The 18,573-nt window shown below is 63.2% G+C and overlaps 1 protein-coding gene across 1 annotated transcript in view; it reads left to right on the forward strand.

Annotated features, from left to right (window-relative positions):
• LOC119091442 (protein tramtrack, beta isoform-like) overlaps positions 1 to 18,573 on the forward strand; it is a 38,023-nt gene that overhangs the window by 11,682 nt on the left and 7,768 nt on the right. The window contains exons 4-5 of the mRNA XM_037214237.1: positions 464 to 538; positions 8,851 to 8,902. Coding sequence (XP_037070132.1) covers positions 464 to 538; positions 8,851 to 8,902 — 127 coding nt within the window. The remainder of the gene's footprint in view (positions 1 to 463; positions 539 to 8,850; positions 8,903 to 18,573) is intronic.

The raw sequence follows: 18,573 nt of genomic DNA on the forward strand, positions 1-18,573 counted from the left end.
ACGCTGCTACATCAGTGCCGGCCCAGTGATGTTCAACTGATCAATCAAGAACGTCCAAGAATCGACCGACGATGCATGGGCGTCCGCCTCCTGGCACCGACTATCGTACAGCTCATCATTGTTTACCCGTACAACACCTGCACTATGATTGTCTTCCACCTGCTCGCCTGTTTTCGATGGATTTCCGCCAAGCCCGCCACATGCGTCCCTGTCCCTGTCCCTGTCCCTGTCCCTGTCCCTGTCCCGGTCTCTGACCCTGTACGTGTCCCTGTCTCTGTCCCGGTCTCTGTCTCTCTCTCTGTCCCTGTCCCTGTCCTTGTCCCTGTCCCTCTCTCTCTCTCTCTCTCTCTCTCTCTCTGCTCCTGTCCTTGTCCCCGTCCCTGTCCCGGTATCTGTCCCTGCCGCCGCCGCCGCTGCCCGGGCCCTCCGCGGGGCGACTGCTGACCGCCGTCCGTGTCCGCAGGTCATGTCCAGCACGGGGTCGGAGGAGAACCACGGCACGCCCAGCACGCCGACCAGCGAGCCCGACATAGACAAGGTGAGCGGCAGGGAGGCGGCCACCGGCGGCCGGCCGGCCATGGTCGCACCTGTAGTCGTATGCCTGCACCAGGACTGCACCTGCCGCCGCGGGTTAGCTAGCACTGGGGTTACGGACCTGGCATAGGTGTCCGCTGGGGCTGCCGCTGTCTGCTGTAAACGGCAGGGAGGCGGCCACCGCCGGCCGGCCGGCCACGGCCGCACCTGTAGGTGTATACCTGCACCAGGACTGTACCTGCCGCCGCGGGCTAGCTGGCGCTGTGGTTACGGACCTGGTACAGGTGTCTGCTGGAAACGGCAGGGAGGCGGCCACCGCCGGCCGGCCGGCCATGGCCTCACCTGCAGGCGTATGTCTGCACCAGGACTGTACCTGCCGCCGCGGGCTAGCTGGCGCTGGGGTTACGCACCTGGTACAGGTGTCTGCTGGAAACGCGGGGGTGGTGCGTACGGGTCGCTGCCGTGGCTGCGCCCGTAGTGGACACGGGTTTGGTGCAGGTGTCTTCTGCGGCTCCGTCTGCCCCGTGTTAAACGCGGGGACTGCATAGGTGTCTGCCGTGGCTGCACCCGTCGGTGATAGACACAGGAGCAATACACGCACGTGCCGTTACCAGACATATGTCGAGTCCAGAAGCAATAATTCGAGCCCATTTACGGGTGTCTTGAGCAGCCCGAGCATGGGTCTGAGGCTCGAGTGAACGGTTGTCAGATCCGAGTCTGATTTTTCAGGCTCGGAGTCCGAACTTCGAGTCCGAGTCCTTGGAGATCGAGTCCGAGCTCGCGTTATAGGAGACCGGTTCCCAGGCCTTGTATGAAGTGTTCAATCCCGGTTCTGAGTCCACTCTCAGTGATGTAAATGTAGCCATCGCGTACTGACACCTTCCGGCATTGAAAGTGTTGCGGAACTGCAGGCGGGTATGATGACCAAAGTGTAACCATGCGGTTATGGCCTCCCTGAGGCACGATTAGGCGGCGCTGAATCTTATGCAAACCGGTTCATACTAATTCAAGTCATCCAAACCTAACCGAAGTGAACCGAAACCAAGCGAAACATACCTGACCTACCCTACCAGAATGATATTAGGTCCCAGAGAGTGAGTCCGAGCCCGAGTCCGGGTTCGTCTGGGTTGAGGCCTACCCCCGATGGCTACCTCTGTCTGACAGGCCCGGATTGACTTGGATGGTGCTGGTGACCGCGCCGATATCATGAACCGAGTCTGACGTGATGGGACTCAGCGTGTCGTGGTCATTTATCAGGCTTCATTTGAATGCGAAGGGCTTGTGTTCTCTGCTTGAATCTCAGGCATAGGGACGTAAAAAAGAAACGCAGATTTCTCCGACGTTTGAGCCGCCGGAAAGAACCGTTGATACGTGCTCGATGACCAGATGCCCGGTGGCAGTGTTAGCTTCCACTATTGTTGTCCAGCGCTGTGCCTGCTAATGTGGCATGAGACGTTTATAATGGATTATAACGTGTAATGCCACTGACGGAGTCCTGTCAAATACTGATTCAGACATGCAGGAAAACAACTTGATAGCTTGTTGACTCACTTTGGTGCCATCATTTACATGTTAGAAGGGTTTTGCTGAGTTCATTTTCGAGGCAACGTTTGCCTTTGCCGCAACTCCACCCACGACCGATGTGCGTGGATGTTGCTGTTCATCTCGTGATCATAAAGTGTACAACGCATGCGTTTGTCCAGGCATACTTTGGCACAGACAGAAGAAAGTATGGTGGAGTGGCTAAAAACTGTGTGAAGTTTTTTGTAACCCCGAAAAGCAGGTTCGCTTGTCTGGTTTACGTTGTCCTGCAATACTGCCTTGCGTACTGGAGGGCTTCCATTTAATCACTGATGTGCTGGTAAGCGGCGTGCTCAGAAGTGAGCACCGAACGCGCGTTGATTCTCATTTCAACCCCGCCACTGACACACTCGGAAGGACCGCACGCTTCCTGTCTGTCCCATCAGCGGTGCACCATTTTCACGGCAGCACGATTCATCAGGAGCTCCATTGCGAGCGGGCGCGCGCGCGCGCGCGTGTGTGCCAGTCCGTGCCGCGGCATCCGCTGCTGCGCCGGCTGCTGCGCCTCCGTTCACGAGCCTGGCAATCTCGACTGCGGCACCGTGACGGCATTTGCCAGCCGAGCCGGCCGCCTGCCGTGCGGCGGTGCGCCGCGTGCACGCGTGTACGCCTCGCTGCGCCGCCGCGCTCGGCGCGCCGCCCGGCCGGCGACCTGCCCCAACCGGCCGCCGCTGAATGCAGTGCGCTGCGGCGCTGTTTGCGCTGCGCCGCCGGCCCGCCCGCCGGCTTATTATTGAAGCCAGCGCGGCTGATTTATCTCGCGGTCGGCCGGCGCCCGGCGTGCACCGGCCCAGGACTTTCTCATCTCTCCGCCTCTCCCCCTAATTCCTGCAGAATGAATGCGTTCTTTGACTCTGCGCTAGTTGGCCCTTCCTGGTCGTAAAGAGCCGCGCAGAGTAACGACCTGTTGGGGTAATGTCCGTTTTTGCCAGCGCGGCCGGCCGGGCGCCCATGCAGATCGCGGCCGGCGGCCGGCAGCCGGCGCCGGATCGCCAGTCGGTTCACGTGCGTGGCGCCCGGTGTCGGCGGCGGCGCGTCGCGGCCGACGGAGCAGGGCGCCGGCGAGCCGCGCGCGCGCGCGCGGTAACGGGCCGCGGCGACGGCCGATCGGCGGCGTGGGAGTGTCGCCCGCCGCCGCAGGCGCTCGAGTATGACCCGCCATTATTTGCGCCTGGAGCGCCACATAGCCACGGTCACGGGCCGGGCCGGCCGCTAATTGCGCGGCGCCGACAGCGCGGCGCTTTTTGTGGCGCGGCCGCGCTAACCGGGGCGGCCCGGGCGGTCCTGGTGTCGCGCAAAAACCGGCCGGCCGCCGCCGATTCGCGACCCGCCGGCGGCCGGCGGCGGTGACAGCGGCCACCGGTCAGCCGCGCCGCGCGCGCCCGGACACCGCGCGCCGGCCGCCGACCCGGCGACGGCGGCGTCGACCGCCCGGGAAGACAGGCGTGTCGGCTGACCAAGGGGCTGGACAGATGGGGGAGCTCACGGCATACCTGTCACCAGGGGGCTTGAACACACAGGGGATGTGCGGCATACCTGTTGACGTCGGGCTGAACACACAGACGGCGCACGGCATACAAATAAGCGCATCAAAACACACAGTGCAAACAGGGCATGGCGGTCACCAGCAGCTTAAACACCTGGGAGAGATAAAAAACACACATTATAATACATGTGTCGAGAATGGTCTCGATACAGAGCAGATGCACCACGTATCAATCAGCGATGGGTTAAACAAGCTGCGAGTACACGATACGTGCGCGGCATGCCTGTCCGTAATGGTCGAAAACCAGCGGACGAACGGCATCCAATGGTGCATTGTTGAGCGGAAACAAAGCGGCGTGCCGGTTGACAGCGTAATAAACAAACGGCGAACACGCGGGGTGTCTCTTTGCAATAGGCGGGCTTCGCGGCTTACACATGACACGGTCCGAAGGAAAAAACCGCACTGCGGGCACAAGACATACTGTGAACAGCGGGACAAAACACGCAGGGAGATGTCCAGATGTCAACGGCGGCCGCAGATGGCCCTGCAAACACACGAACCATCCGTCAAAAATACACGGCACACACCAACGCAACACTGAGAGAGTGTCACGAGCATTGCAAACAAATCATGCGGAGGGCATCAGTATTGGGAAGCACGTCAGCGGTATGTATCCACGCGCGGATGCGTTGCTTGACGTTAGTCGAGTGCGAGAGCTTGCCTGCCGCCTGTTCGGGAGCCCGGGAGTCTGCTCCTGGCAGGCGTGTCACCATGCTGGTCCCTGGTACTCCGTGCCATGCTCGGAGCCGTGTCGGCGCCACTGCACAGAGGCACCGTGGTCGGCCCGATCTCCGGGGCCGTGTCGCGGCTCACTGTGTCTGATCGGTGTTCTGGCGTCAGTCCGCGCCTGGTGTCGGCGTAGTCCGCACCTGGTGTCAGCAGACGGCGCTGATGAGAGTTTAGGATTTTTGATGGGTGAGACCAGGATGTGCATGCCAGGTATCGGCGTTAAGTTGTGTGTGGGAATGAACGCGTGTGCTCGCAATTTCTGGATGGCTAGTCGGCAGCAGGACAGGTGTCATGAAGGGTGTATTGCCATCATCTTGTTATCACCATCTCCTAACTTTGGTGCTACTGCCATGTCATGCGCAGTTTTGCTTTATCGTGACTGGAATGCTCTGCATTCGAATTATGTACGTAGGTAACTCACAATTTTGCAGCTGGATGGCAAAGTTCGCAAACAAAGCTTTGCCAAAAAAGTTGTAGATCCAAATGGGCTTTGTAATTTTGCTCTTTCCATGCATCGCCGTATTTCTAACGTTTTTTTTGTGTGTGTGTGTGTTCTGGATGCAGCTGCATCCTCTGGAAACCTTAAAGCCCCCACCATGGAGTTTACATATGTTTTAATAGTTTTTCATCATTGGTCCTCATCATTCACATCGAATGAGCCGATCACTTCCACTGATCGACAATGCTGCTTCCATCATGACAGCTGGTCACCCGATGAAACCAGGAGGCATCGGTGGGGTCTGCCACAATCAGTCATCACGCGATCTTGGACGTGTTCTCAGTTATCGTCGGCACGCTGCAGCACACGACATACACGTGCTTTAAACCTCTGCTTTATGCTGCGGAAGAGCTTATTGCCGGTGGCGATCTGTTTTCCCGGCGCTGTTAATTTGGTAATGATTGCCCCAACCTCTGGTGGGGTAATTTAATGTTATCCTGCATGCAGTAATGACAGGCTGTTCAGTTCATCAGCGCCCTTGGTGCCGCGCTTTATGCGCACGTTTGTGCCCTCCGGCGGCGCTTTGGCCGCGCGATGAACCTGTCGATGACTTGGTAAGGGCCAATTGTCCGGACGAAATTTACTTGCCCATCGGACACACGTCATGGTCTATAACTGGCGTGGCCAGTTTTTTGTTTGTCCTGTCTCATACTGGCACGGTTGATTCGATGAAGGCAGCTGCACGGTGGCCGGGCGGCCTGACGCGTCCCGCAGAGAGCAGACACGGACGCGTGCCCCCAAGACACGCCGATGGACGCGGTGCCGTGACCTGCACCAAGGCGCCGTGGTGTGGGTCTGGTCTTGCACGGCTGCATGCGCCGCCGCACGGCATGTGTGCGCGGCAGTGCATGCACGCCGAGCGTGCAGCAGCGCCGGCGATGGCTGCAGTCCGCCGGCCGCTGCTCTGGCCGCTCCGCCACTACTCCAGTGGCCGGCTCCAGGTCCGGGGGAGATACGGGCAATGTTTGCTTGATCGCGCTACCGGCCCCGTGATTATGCTCGCCCTCAGGTGGCAGTGCTTCTGAGCCAGCAAGCGTGTGCCTTTCCAAGGACTGTCCTGCTCCGGCGAGTGTGTCCCTTATCCAGTGATTCCGTTCCTGCCGCGGCGGGCATGCCTCTCTCCACTGAGCCTTTCCCATGCTCCTGCTCCTGTGGTCACACCCCTTCTGCAATGGTCTTCTCCTCGGTCTAGTGCGCATGTACGCCCCTTTCCAATGATCATATTCCTGCTCCATTAGGCGCGCCCTTCTTCAATGACCCCACTTCCCTGCTCCAGCGATTCCGACCGTTTCCCAGCTCCATCGTCCCTGCGTCGCTGAGTGGCACACCGCTGCCGCCGCCGCCGCCGCCGCCCGGCCGGCGGCGGTGCGGCGGCCGGGCGGCGGCCCGCGCGGCCCGCCCCGCGGCCAGACGGCAACGAACGGGTTATGTGCGCGCCAGTGCAAGCAAACAAGCCGGCCGCGCGGCCGCGCCGCCGCCGCCGCCGCCGCCGGCCGGATGAAAGTACGCTTTATTGGCGGCCTAACCCAGTTACACGCGGAAAGGCTGGCCGCTGGCGGCTGAATTTATGCGTGCGCCCGCGCGCCGTTATGATGGCGCGCTGTGCGTGCCGCACTTTCGGAACGTGCAACGGGCGCTGGGAGGGCGTGAGCGGCACTGGCGCGGTGATCTGAATATCGGGAGGGCGTGCGCCGGCCGGGCGGAGGCGGCGAGAGGTCGGGCCGGCGTGGCGGCCGTGCCGTTAGCCGGCGCGCCGCGGCGCCCTCCCCCTAGGCCGACCGCCGTGCGACAGGTCGCGGCGCCGGTAGGGCACCAGCTCGGATCCTTCTGGGTAGATAGCTGTGTAAGGGTAGATGGATAAGTTGGATATCGGAAAGAATGCGTTTCCAAGCATTTTGTGGGTGTGCTTTTGGCCGGACATGTTTTACGCAGTCGCTTCGCCTTCGCCAAAGCTACTTTTCTTTTGATTTATGCCAGAGGTCGTAGGACAGGGAGGTTTACAGCAGTCAACTGCTGCCTATTTCTCCGATATAATATTTAGTTAGCCCTTAAGGCTCTAACCATACTATTGCTAGGGATAGTTTCGGTTTCTTCTTAGTTATGATCAGTTTGAATCTCAGATATTGTTTCCTCTTTGAGACACAAGTGGGCTTGGACAATTGGACGTGACAGTGTTGACACCGGCTAATGCATCGATTTGCTTTTCTATCAAGATGTTATTTGCTTAATTCCGCTGCCGGCAAAGTTTGTGTAAGGCTTTGGAAATATTCCGACTTGTCCTCCTCGTGAATCCGCACTCGTGAATCCTGAATGACACCTCGACCCGACCAGTACCTAACCAATGTGTGAACGGACGGTGTAAGATGGCAACCACGTCAGGCTGAAGTCGAGGAGATGGTGTTCCGGCCGATTCAAAATTCACACCAAGACACCGACTGCGGACAAGCATGACGGCGAGACGGCACGTTGGATATCGGATAGAATGCGAATGAGCGTGACACCTGACACAAGCGCAGCTTGCAGTCACCGCACCAGAACGGCCCGCCAGTGCCGGTGGGGCCGCGTGGCCAGCGCGGCTCGCGGCGCTGCCTGGGGACCGAGCTGGCTGATGACAGCGCGCGCGGCGTCCATCTGACGGCCGGCCGGCCGGCCGGGCGGGCCGGGGGCGTGGTTTCTTTTTGCGTGCGGCCGCGGCGGCCGTGTGAGAGCGGCGCCGCGCCGACGGAGCGCAACCGGCGGCAAAAACACGCCAGCGCCACCGGTCCGCGCGGCAAAACCGACGCACTGACGACGGCGGCGGCGCGCGGCAATTTCACGGCGCTGCTGCCGCGCCGCCGGCAGTGTCAACGTGCCCGGAGCGGACCGCGAGGCGACGAGCCGCGTCGCGGCTGACGGGCGGGATCAGCCTGGCGCACCGGGGCCGACGGGGCGGGGCGGCGAACACCTGCCGCCGCCGCCGCATGGGTGGTCCACGCTGCTGACCTGCTCTCCGTCCTGGGCCTACCACAGCTTGCTTGTCCGCCGTACGCTGCCGTGAAACGTGACGGTGTCACCTGTCATTTTATAGCAGAAGCTGTGGTAGTGGGAATCCGACGTATTTTGAACGGAGATTCAGCGGCACCGGGAATCGCGCATCTCAGACCTTGGCAAAAAAGGTGCCTATGTGAGATTATTATAATCGCGTCACCCACATTGCGAAGCCACAACATCGCGAAGCGCTACGGAGTTTCAGGTGCAGAAGTTGTCTTGTCATTCGCCAAACAAGGAAGTGTCTGGTCGCTGGTATGACCTCGAGTTAGCGTCATTTGACGGGATGCCACAATGCAACCAGATACGTGTTTGCCGTGTCACATCATCGGTATGTTCTGTTAAGTTCATCCGTTACCAGATTCTGCGTCGTCACGTCGACCTTCGGTTATGTGATCTGCCGGACCTCGCTTTGTAAACGGATCGGGCTTTTCAGGTGGACCTGCTAGAAGGTCACCTTATGTTAGTTTTGCAAGAACGACTTCAAGATCGTTGTCCCAAAGCTCAGTACTTCATCATAAACCACCCCGAAAACCGAAACTTTGTCTCGCTATGCCGTGTCTTCGGCCCTTAACTTAAGGATCCAAACCCGGCGGCAATGCAGATGCAACAAGAGGTACTCCATAGGACCCCAGGGCTCCATAGTACTCGCGCTCCCTGGGGTCCATATTGTGACCAAACATTTGCGGAATTAATAACAGTGTAAAGCTCCTGGCGGGAAGCACGATACCAAACATCAGGCAAGTTTGCCTAACTTTCTACACATTTCACGCAACGCATTCGGCAGGCCCAGTCTGCTTGAAAGTGTCTGTCACTGTCGCGCAAACTCTGACGATGCCCGCTTCTCGCCGCATACCATTGCGACGAGCCTGGGAGGCTCCGGCGCCCGCCCGCTCCTTCCGCTCCTGACAGGCGTCCGTCTGCCGTTTTCCAGATCAGCAACGGCTCCGTGGGCGAGATGCCGCCCCACTGGGACTCCAATTTGTGTGAGTATCGCGCGGCACATCTGCCCGCGTTATCGCCGCGAATCGCCGCCCGGCGCACGTCACCGTGCCAATGATGCCCGACTTATTATTCCAATTTCACCTTTCACTCCGGTCCGGTGCGTGTCCGTGTCCTGCCGCCCTCGGCCGCGTGTGTGTGTCTGTGTGTCTGGCCGGGTGTGTGTGTGTGTGTGTGTGTGTGTGTGTGTGTGTGTGTGTGTGTGTGTGTGTGTGTGTGTGTGTGTGTGTGTGTGTGTGTGTGTGTGTGTGTGTGTGCGCGTGCGTGCGTGCGTGCGTGCGTGCGTGCGTGCGTGTCTGTGTGTGTCTGTGTGTGTCTGTGTGCGGGGACGTATGCACGCTTACTGTCTGTATAAGCGTGCACTGTGACTCGAAAGGTATATATGAACAGACCGACTGACTGTTGCCCGCCTGTTCGTCCGTCTGCATGTGTCTGCGTGTCCGTTTTTACGCGTGTCCTCCCGTGCGTCCTTCCGTCTGCCTTTCTGCTAGCTCGCCCGCGTTTCCTCACAAGCGTACGCGGCCCGGCGAGCCGGCACCGCACAGTCGATCGGCTGCCGTGTTGGGCACCCCGGCCCGTCGCCGGCGCCGTTCGCCGGCAGATCACACTCGGCCCCCGGTCTCATGTAGGAGGCAGCCCCTGGCGACCACCCCCGCCTTCTCGAGACACTGTCAGGGGCGCTCGAGAGTGATGCGAGTCGGCGGCCGGCGCCGCGCGGGACGTCGCGGCGAAAGTTGTCCCGTCCATCCACGAAACTGTCGCCCTCTCGCGGACTCCCGTGTCATGGTGCAGTTATCCATGCATATTCATCAGTTGTTTGTCTGCGCGCAGCGCGCTCCGCTTCCCAATTCCCTTTCCCATATCCCTGTATCGTAGCATGTCATTTTCTGTGATTTGTTTGTCATTACCCAGCTGTTTGCGCGTTTTTCTGCCCGTTTTTGCCGTGCATTGAAGCGAATAGCTAGCGACCGCATTCTGAGTTATAGGCCAATGGAGAAGACGTTGGCCTAGGTCTGTTATTGCACGGCGGTTCGTTGCCTGCGCCGCTGCTGCCCTCGGGCGGCGCGGCGCAGAAGCTCCGCCCCGGCGCTCAGTGCAATCATCGCGCTGGAGGCGGCGGCGCGGCCGGCACGGAAGCGCCGAGCGCGGCGAGGGGCGCCCACCGGCCGCCGCCGCCGCCGCCGCCGCTCGCGTTGGAAGGAGTCGTTTAATCCGGCCGGCCGGCTGTCAACGTTTTTGTTTTTGGCGTCTAATGGCGGTGGCCGGGCCGCTGGGAGGCGGTGCGGGGTCCGGCGGCGGCGGCGACGCGCCCGCGCCGGTCGCCGCCGCCCAATCGATGTCGTCCGCCTGGCACGGCCAGCCGGCACGCCACTCATGACGGCCGCGTGCGTGCACGCAGCGGCTGGCCGCCGGCGCCGGGCGCCGCCGACCTGGCGTGACCGGGCGCTCGGGTGTGACGCCGCCTTCGCGCTGACCCGGCCGGCCGGTCAGCTGGGCGACGGCAGAGCCGCTCTGCCGGACTGCTCGGCTCCGGCCAGCGCCGCCGCCGGTCGCGGACGGGACGGCGGCGTGCGGTACAGCCGCCGCCTCTCGGCTGTTTATCACCGCTCGCCCCGGTCGACGACCTTTGCCAAAAGCTGATCTGCGCGGATTTTTCACTCATTGTTGTCGGCCGCATTCCGGGGCATCTCGAGCGTCCGGGCCGGATTATTTATTGATGCGGCCGCCGGGCGGGCGAGCGGCCATTCCCCGGCGATTTCACACGGGCGGCGGCGGCGGGCCAGGTCGCGTTTCGCGGGACTCGTTTGGCCGGGCAGCGATGGCCGCGGATGATTGGGACCGGCCGGGCCGCGCGCCGACCGGTTCCGGGCGTCCCGGCGCCCGAGAGTGCCGCTCGGCTCGGGCGAGAGAGAAAAAACGCCGCGCGGGTAGATGACCTTTCCCAATTTCGCATGAGAGAGGACCCTTTTTACGACCGTCAATTCGGATCTGGAATGGTTTTTTGCCTGAGTGCGCGCGTCCGGGCCGACGGCCGCGGAGTGACGTCAGGTGGGCCAGTGCGCGGGGCTGTCGGCCGTGGCCGCACCGTTCGCGCCGTCCGCGCCTGGGCCAGTCGGGTCAGCCCGCAGGTGCGGCGCGGCGCGGCCGGCGCGGCCGGCGCGGTCGGCGCTCTGACAGCTCCATGCGGCCCGGCCGGCGCCGGCGGCGCATCGCCGACGGCCCGCCGCGACGATGAGCTATGGTATTTCGCGTCCCGCCGGCGGGCGGCGCGGCCGTGCTGATGAATGTCGAATCCGCGCCGGCAACGGGTAAAAAATAATTAACGCCTCGCTGTTTAACTGCCGTAATGGGTTCAGTGTCGGTGCCTCCGCGGCGCTGGGTTTTTATTTGGCGCTCGGTTATGGGCGGCGGCACCGCCGCTGGACTATAATTTTGACACTAATTAAGCGCGCGATCGGCCGGTCGCCAGCGCTTGACCTGGCCGAAGACGACGCCGCCCACGCCCGCGCCGCCTTTCGCACGGTAATGGACCGCTCGGCGGGCGGGCGGCGCACGCTCCCGGCCGGCCTTGCCACCGCCGGCGGCGACCGCTCGCCATTTGTCCGGCGTCGCGGCCGATGCGCTAATCGTGCGAAACCGGCCGTCGGCGAGTGCCGCCGCCGATTACGCCATTAGCGGCGGAACGAGCGCTATCGCCGGGCGGCGCCGCGCCGACGACCGGCGTCAACAGGGTCGCAACCCCGACGCCGCGCCGCGGATGCCGTCTTTTTGCCGGCGCGCCGCGGCATTAGAAAGCGGTTGCGCGCGCGGTCTGCAGGTGCGGGAATAGGAGCGGCCGGCGCTCGGCTGTTTATCCCGGCCGGAACGCATTGCACGCGGCGCGGCCGGGCGGCGCGCGTGAAAGGGCGGCCGGCCGGCGCGCCGCGGTCGGCCCGCCCACCCCGGGCTGTTCAACGAGCGCAAAAACCGCGCCCGTGCGCCCCGCCGCTGCTATATGTGATCGTATATTGCGGCCGGCCACGACGCGGCATTCTTGAGCGGCGTCGGCGGCCGGAGGCTGGGCTGATCGCGCCGGCACCGGAGAGCACGATCCGGTTGTTTATGTGGCGGCGGTGACCCGAGCGCCGCGCGCCACTCCGCCCGGCGGCGGGGCGCGCTCGCTCTCGCCGCCGCCGCCGCCGGAGAGAGGCGCCGGTCATTAGAGCGGCGCGGCGGCCAGTGCCAAATATCCGCTGGCTGCCGGCGACGGCGGGGCGCCGCTGACCCGGCGCCGGGCCGGCCGAGCTGCGGCGCGGCGCCGGTCCCCCGTCGGGTCGGGCCCGGTCGGGCTCCTGGTCCGCCCGGTCGTCAGCGGGCTGGACCGGCGGCTTGGCTCAGCAGCGGGGCGGGCTGTCCCATCTGACCGGGGCTGGAGGACTGGCGATCAGCCTGACCTGGCCAGGAGGCAGTCTCTCCTGCCTGGACGCGGATCCCGGACATTCTGGGAGATGGCTATGGCCGAGTGCTGTCAGTCAGCCGGTCTTCAAGACGTGGAGGCTGGGAGACGTCAGGTATGTGGTATTATGGGACCTATTGAAAGCAGAATAATCAAATCTTGTTTAAAACATGCGATGACCGTGGTTTGAAAGTGCGGTCACCAAGCCCAGTAGGGACCGATCACCAGGTTATATTTTCCTGATACCTATTGCCGTACAGGCAAGACAAACGACTACATTTGTCGTCTCCTCGGTTGATTTGGCAGCTTGACGTATGATGACATCACAAAGCTCTGTTGAAACCCGACGTCAAGCGTCTCATGGCGACACTCCAGACCGCCACCTTGCAGACGCCCCGTGCGTGTCCTGGTCTGCCGCTGTTCTGTTGACATCGCTGGCGACTGCAGCTGTCGCGTCCATTCCGTGGACGTGATGAGAGTTTCGATTGTCGCCGGGCCGGCTGGACAGACTCGCCGGGCTCTCATCTCCCTCCTCACTGCAATAACGGGGAAAAGGCCGAGGTGCGCCCGTCGGCCGCGTGGCGCCGGCTATTCGCGTCCTGCCGCGCGGTTTGATTGGCAATATGTGCCAGCTCCGCCTAATCATTGACCGCCGGTTGCTTATACCACTAATACGGTATGATTAACCCTTGCCTGTTCATCTCTGTATCGATGTATTGGCGGCCCGATACGGCACTAATCACGCTGGAGGACGCTCGCCGCCGATCCGCCTGATTCGCCAGACTTCAACCAGCTGGCTGGACGCGTCGTATCCGCATTGACGGACTGGCCCCAACGGCCGTACTACGGCCACGCCGCCGTCAGACAAAAGCGTCCCGTTCCGCGTCTGTGACGAGATTGGTGCAGGCACACCTAGTGCGGGAAGTCATCTGCGCGCTCCCTGCACCTGAATACAACATCTTATCGAGTGTATCAGCTCAATCACAGCCTCATAGGCACGGTCAAGCCACGCCGACAAAAAGTACGCATGTTACTAAACAGCCGTCTTGCCACGTAGCTGCCAGCAAAAACCGATTGCCTGATCAGCCAGGCCGTTGGCACAACTGTTGCAATCGTACTTCTGCGGCGGTCTGCCCATTCGTTCAAAAGACCGCCCCAAGCGCGTCGGAAGTAAAAACTCTGATCCCTCCTCAATGGTCTTCACATTTCACCATTGGCGTAATGACCTGTCGAACGTCCGCTCCACCGCACAGCCCGTCTCATCTTGATCTCAGCGGAAGGGCGCGCTCGCGGCAGCCCGGCGCGCCGGCGGGCGCCTCCCGCCGCGTCCGGCGCCCGCGCCCGCGTCAGCGCGGCCGGCAGGGCGGCGGGCGCGGCCGCCGGGTCACCGGGTGCTCCGGTGTCCGGCTGACCGGACCGGCCGGAAAATGAAGTCGTCAGCGGCGGCGGGCCGACGGGTCCCCCGCCCGCCCGCCCGCCGGCCGCCCGCCACGCACCGGCCGGCGCGTGGGAACGCCGCGCGCGTTCGACGTAAAATTGAGATGCCCGGTATGAATACTTTCCGTGCGGGTGATCGGCCTGATGATTCGGCCTGGCCGGGAAAAAAGACGCCGCGTTCTTGGGGCGTTTTTTCCCGGCTGGCGACGAGTCGCCGCGGCCGACGCTCAGACCGCATCTGATTTGTATACATATATTGAATCATTAGAGCTGGTCAGATGTCGGCGGGCGGCCTTTTTGCCGGCGGTTTTTTGCACGGCGCGCTGCACGCGAGCGGTTTTTCGTGAATTGGCGTGTGCGTGATTGGCGCGAAATGGCGGCACCGGCCCGTGTCGACCTCACGTCGGCTGTCAGGGGAGGGGCAGAGGCCAGAGCCGCGACCTTCAGCGGGTCAGACCGGACGGGACGGACCCGGCCCTGTGCACGGGGACCGCGGGACAGAGGCCAGAGCTGCGACCTTCGGCGGGTCAGACCGGACAGGACGGACCCTGTCCTCTACACGGGGACCGCGGGACAGAGGCCAGAGCCGCGACCTTCAGCGGGTCAGACCGGACGGGACGGACCCGGCCCTGTGCACGGGGACCGCGGGACAGAGGCCAGAGCCGCGACCTTCGGCGGGTCAGACCGGACAGGACGGACCCTGTCCTCTACACGGGGATCGCGGGACAGAGGCCAGAGCCGCGACCTTCGGCGGGTCAGACCGGACGGGACGGACCCGGCCCTGTGCACGGGAATCGCGGGACAGAGGCCAGAGCTGCGACCTTCGGCGGGTCAGACCGGACAGGACGGACCCTGTCCTCTACACGGGGATCGCGGGACAGAGGCCAGAGCCGCGACCTTCGGCGGGTCAGACCGGACGGGACGGACCCGGCCCTGTGCACGGGAATCGCGGGACAGAGGCCAGAGCTGCGACCTTCGGCGGGTCAGACCGGACGGGACGGGCCCGGTCCTGTGCACGGGGACCGCGGGGCAGAGGCCAGAGCCGCGACCTTCGGCGGGTCAGACCGGACGGGACGGGCCTGGTCCTTTGCACGGGGATCGCGGGACAGAGGCCAGAGCCGCGGCCTTCAGCGGGTCAGACCGTACAGGACGGGCCTGGTCCTTTGCACGGTGGACCTCGAGGCGGAGGCCGGAGCTGCGGCCTTCAGCGGGTCAGACTCGACGGAACGGACCTGGTTCTTCGCACGGGCACCACGCAGGGTGGGAGGACTTACTGGAACGCAAACGGACGCCGGCGGCTCGTCGAAGGCGTGACGGACATCAGTCGACCCTCCACGCACGCACGCACACACACATGTAGGATTTGTTTTGCTGTCGGCGCGACCCATCTGATTACCGTCCTGCCTGGCTGGTGTTACCGACAAAAACGGCGCTTGCAGAAACGACTGTGCGTGCCAACGGGCGAGCTGAGGTGCTTCTCGCAGTGATCGCATCGGTCGTCCTCTCTCCGTGGTTCCGTCCTCACCGCCGCCTCATCCTTGCCGCCGCTCCGTCCTCATCGCCGTTCCGTCCCCACTGCCGCTCTGTCTCCACTGTCGTTCTGTTCTCATCGCTATTCCGTCCTCACCGTGTTTCCGTCCTCACTGTCGTTACATATTATCCCCCCGGCCACGTCGGTCCGCTTTTTCGGGCTTGATGAGCCCCCATCCCCTCCTTCCTTACTGCTGCAGCGCTTGTGCATTTCGCTTTTCTTTTGCATGAGATGGAGCACCGAAAGCGAGCAATGGTAATGTGAGGCGCTTTTTATAGACCTGCAGATGTATAGAACCGAATGCGTGTGGAACTGATCGTATTATCAGTGCGCTTTGAGAGTCGCGGCTTCTTTGTGAGCGGTGGGATGCCTGCATTGCTTCAGGTCAGGCAAGCTGTATGTATGGTTACCGACTTCTGCACGTAGCTCTGAAGGGACATTGGCCACTATGTTGCACACGTGGTTCTATCTAACAAGATGCATTATATTGCCGTGTCTTATCAGCTGACATCTCATTTGACGCTTCGGACTGCACGTTCGTGCGCGAACTCGGGCATCCGTCAAACCACGATACCTTGGTCCTGTCCCTTGACCGCCCTTGGGGAGTCAGGATATCATGTCATGAACTCGACAGTGGACAGATCACTTGCGGAAGATTCAGCAGTTCGCCTTCAGCAATACTAGCGCGGCGCTCGGCTCGGCGCTGCATCGTGAAGCCGAGCAGCTGAGCTGCCCGTGTCCACCCTTCCTTCCACCCCGCCAACGGCCGGCGTTGCCGGCCATGCCTTCCGCCAACAACATGGCCGAACGGCAATTTCACAGCGGTATTAATAATCGTCCGGCCGGGTTCAATAGTTTAATGAGAGCACCTCTCACATGGCGCCCGCTCGTAAAGGGAAAGGCCCATAAAGTTGGCCTGCATGAATGGGAAACACGTAAACAGGCGGCAAAAAGCGGCGCGCCGCCTGGGAACCGCGCGGGCGCCGTGGCGCGGCCAGGTCAGTGTTCGCGCGGGTCAGCGGCGGCGGCGCGGCACCGGCGCCGGGTCAGGCCGGACGGCCGCGCGCCCCGCGTGCCGTTTGCAGCGCGCCGTTTTTGTCGCGGCGCGGTCGGCATGTGCGGCGGCGGCGCTGGGAGCCGCGCTGCGATCGCCGCCTCGTCAATCGCAGGCTCGGGTTCGCGGCGAGCGGGCGGGAGAGCGGCCGGCGGCGGGAAACCGAGGAGGATGAGGCGGGAGACGCGGCCACTGGGAGATGACGGCAGCGCCGGAGGTGGCGGGGTGACGGTCTGGGGATGGGCTCTGGAATACGCCGGGCGCCATGCTTCCCGTGGTCACCCCTGACAATGTTGATGATGATGATTATGATGATGAGCGCTGTCTGATAAAGCGATCGAAGCGCCTACAGCAAACGTATCTGTTCGTATAACGAGACCAATTAGCCATATCCTCACTACCTCTCATCGAACCATGTTTAGCTCGTCAGCGGTATGCACATCCGGTGTTGACACGGGCTCCCATTGGAGCCCACGTTTTGCTACGCTACCAACGTCGTCGAGAAGCTCCCATCACAAAGAGCCCAGCTGCCGCCGCGCTCCCGACACCTGTGCCCGTACATCTGCCCCGGGTGTCGCATTCTTCGCTTGTTCGCATGTTGCGACCAGGGGTGCTGTGTGTGTGTGTGTGTGTGTGTGTGTGTGACACAGCCGCTCTGATCGGCGCTTGGTCCTATCTTTGGATTCGTGGGATTTTGTTCAGGCTCGGGTTCAGTTTTGGTACGTCGGGCCCGTTTTGGTTTACCGGGTCGCCCCACGAGTGCTTTACACTGCTAAAGGTACTTGGGCCCTTCGGCCTCAGCCCTTCCTCCACGATTTCCTCCAGGGGGATAATGGCCCCAGTGGCTTCACCCTTGGCGACACCACTGGCTTGGTGCAGCCTTGGTAGCTCCCGGCCCGATGTCCTCTTTAACAGTCGTTTCTTACTCGTTGTTAGGATTAACAGCAATCCCTTTGGCCGGATGTGTCACGAAATATGCTACTCACCCTAGCCTTCACCTCTCATTCTCAGTCTGGACGCTGGTACATGCCTCGTCGCGGGCACCTTCCATTGTTCAGGCCACTGGGCTATGCTGAGCCCAGCCCATCGCGGCCTGGCGGGTTCGGCCTGACGGCTCGGTGGGTGCCCCACGCCTGCCCGGTACCTGGCAGCTCCTCCCGGCGTCGGCCGATTGTCGGCAGGCTGTCGGCGCGTCGCTCCGCGGCTCCCGCCGACAGCGGTGGGCGGCCGTTTTTGTCGCGGCGCGGTGCAGGCCGGCAGCGGCGGCTGGCGGCGGCGGCGGCGGCGGCGGCGGCGGCGGTCCGTCCCGCCGAACTGCACATTAGCCGGGGCGCCGCTCGGCGCGGCGAGACTGGCGGAAATAAGCGGAGGCCGAGCCGTCGCGGCGTCTGCGCGCGGCCCGCGCAGCATCGGCAATCAGCGGCGGCCCCACGGCTAACTGTACCCGCCATTAGACAGATCATGCGCGTCAGGCGGCGACACCGCCGCCGCGTGACACGGCGTGGCGGAGGCGGCAGAGGCGCCGTCGGCGGGAGACGGAGGTCGGCGCTCCGGCGGCGCCTTGCCGCCGCTGTCGGGCGCCCGCGCCGCGCGGCAGTCCTCTGCAGTCGGGGCTTCCGCAGTCCAGGGCCTTCTGGAGTGGAGAGCTGTCACCCTCGGCCCGTGATCTGGGGCCCCGTGACCTGGGCTCCGTGGGCTCCCTGGCCGGTGTGTCGGACTCTTGACCTCGGCGGCCCCGCGGTCCCGGCTTCTCCGCCATCGGTGCCGCACCGCCTCGAGTCTCGCGCCCCTCCTCGCGGGCGCGCCGCCCGGCAGCGCTCCCGGCAGCGCTCTCCGGTGCCGCACCGCCTCAAGTCTCGCGCCCCTCCTCGCGGGCGCGCCGCCCGGCAGCGCTCTCGGCAGCGCTCTCCGGTGCCGCGCCGCCTCGAGTCTCGCGCCCCTCCTCGCGGGCGCGCCGCCCGGCAGCGCTCTCGGCAGCGCTCTCCGGTGCCGCACCGCCTCGAGTCTCGCGCCCCTCCTCGCGGGCGCGCCGCCCGGCAGCGCTCTCCGGCGCCGCTCCGGCGGTCGTCAGCTGGTGCTGCGGCCGCGTCGCCGCCGTTGTCGCGGCCGACGCCCGGCCCGCCGGCCACCGGCGGCGCCGTTTTTGTGCGGCTCCGAGCGCGGTGAAACGCGACATTTCTGGTGCGCGCGTGCGGCG

This window comes from Pollicipes pollicipes, unplaced genomic scaffold (genome assembly GCF_011947565.3).
Source record: "Pollicipes pollicipes isolate AB1234 unplaced genomic scaffold, Ppol_2.1 Scaffold_3447;HRSCAF=4054_pilon_pilon_pilon, whole genome shotgun sequence".
Lineage (NCBI taxonomy): Eukaryota > Metazoa > Arthropoda > Thecostraca > Pollicipedomorpha > Pollicipedidae > Pollicipes > Pollicipes pollicipes.